At 46.3% G+C, this 2030-nt stretch overlaps 1 protein-coding gene across 1 annotated transcript; it reads left to right on the forward strand.

Moving 5' to 3' along the window:
- Window positions 1-107: 107 nt before the first annotated feature.
- PPTG_16408 (hypothetical protein) lies at window positions 108-290 on the forward strand (the record flags this gene model as incomplete). Its single annotated transcript, XM_008913939.1, has 1 exon — window positions 108-290. One exon carries the CDS (start codon window positions 108-110, stop codon window positions 288-290), a length of 183 nt encoding a protein of 60 aa, XP_008912187.1.
- Between the last annotated feature and the right edge of the window lie 1740 nt (window positions 291-2030).

The raw sequence follows: 2030 nt of genomic DNA on the forward strand, positions 1-2030 counted from the left end.
CGGAACCGCTGTAAGCTGTTGCTGCTTGCGGGGTTGAATACTGAAGACGATGTGAACGAGCGTACGGCGTTCAAGCCGTGACTTCTCGTGGCATCCGGCTTCTGGTGATGGACGCAAACGATCTGGCCACGCGCGTCGAGGCCGACGTTGAAGTTGTGACGAGTCTCCAGGCGGTCTTGTTTAAGAAGGCGTCGGGACTGTACGACGAGATTGCCTGGCTGGTTCTGCTCCAGGCTCAGCTCCCCGAAGAGAAGCATGTGGCGTTGTGTTCGTTCGTGTCGGCTGTATGAGGCGACGTCACATCCTCTCACCTATAACACCGCAGTCGATCCCTTGCTGTGGTCACGCTTCAACAATGATCCACGTCCGATGGCGTGTGACCGAAGTGACATTACATAAATTCTAAATAATGTAAGTCACATTATTTTACAATTTATGAAGATTTATAGAAAATTCTACACTATAACAGATAAAGACGAGGATGGAGCGCACCGGGTTGAAGGGTCTTGTAAGATCCATACAATGGCTACTATGCAAATTTATACCAACGAGAAGCAAACTCAGGCAATGCACTCACAGACAGTTCTAGCGTTAGATTAGTGTGCTAACGGCTTGCGTTGGTCCTAACACGATAAACTTGTAGGTGTCAATAAAAGCTGGTAAACTTTACAAGCAGCTCCCGAGCCATTTGCTGTATGAGAGATTCAACTCTAGCTGCCTCAATTTTTTTACTAGTTGCACCTCAAACTGTTCTAGAGTATTAAGCAAGAAAAGAAAAAAGGCAAAGTAAAGAAGGCCAAAAACAAAGCATCCAGCCCACAAACACGGAAAGTCTGCGTCGCTACGTACATTCGGAGACTCTGACTCAGAGTGATGGTCATTGCTGGTTCTCCAACCAAAAGAAAATTACCGGAAAGCTCTTCGTCTGAATAGTAAAATACTTCTTTTTTTTACCATGAACGAAAACTTCAACAATCCAGCATTACGTGAAGCTGTCAATGGCATCCCAGGCTGCACCGAGCTGGTCCGTAAGGCGATACGGGGTGGTTGCATGCAATGCCAAGGAGACGCGTGCAGTTAGCCAAGATATCGCCATATTACGCGCTTTTTAAGGTTGGTCGTTGTTTTGTTGAATTGACTGTGCCGAGTTAATGGTAAACGGATGATCCATTATTACAACCCGCGATAGAACTTCACCTAGACAGGAATAAATAGTCGTCTTTCGACGCTATGACTACCGAAGGGTTTGATTGATAATTACAATCGAAATACCGTCCGCTACGTATTTATGACTAGCGCTGTATATGAATGATTAAGTTCGCTCACGGATTGCTATTGGATTTGGGAGGTGATCTGAAAATAGAAAGCTCAATCAAATTCAAGCTTAGATCGAACTTAACTAAATATAATAGGTTATATCCTAAGATTTGAAGTTTCCAATTGCTTTTATTTGTATACAAAAAATAAGACTGTGTCAGTGCGAACTTAATAAAAATTGATGGTAGGATTCAGGCTTCAGTCGTAAAGATGCCACGTGCATCCAAAGTACCCTGCGTCTACTCGCCCTTGTGCAGGGATTTATTTTCGTCGAAGTTCAATAGAGATCGCCACTGCAATCGAGCTCACCAAGGGCCATCTAGGCTGTGGTGCCCAAAGTGCACATCGCTGAAGTTCTTCTCGTCCAAGCGATCTCTGGAGAAGCACGACCTATGGATGCACAAAAGCGACGGATTGTGTCCGTACTGCGCAAAGCAGTACAGCGGTACCTACCTGCCAAAGCACATGCTGAAGTGTACACAAAGACCACCTGTGGTTAGTGATGTGACAGCTGGGGACGGTGTGGAGTTTGTGTCGGAGCAGTCTCAACCACTTTATCGCCCGAAGCCCACCAGCCAGACCCGGTCGAGTCACAACGCTCCAACAGCGCTAGCAGCGGAGACCCGGCTGGAACAATTCTGGGAGTGGTTGAAAAGTCCGTCCGCAGCAGGAAAATCATTTTTTCTGTCCAACCCTAAGGCGTACTTTGACAA

Source organism: Phytophthora parasitica (assembly GCF_000247585.1).
Source record: "Phytophthora parasitica INRA-310 unplaced genomic scaffold supercont2.57, whole genome shotgun sequence".
NCBI lineage: Eukaryota > Oomycota > Peronosporomycetes > Peronosporales > Peronosporaceae > Phytophthora > Phytophthora nicotianae.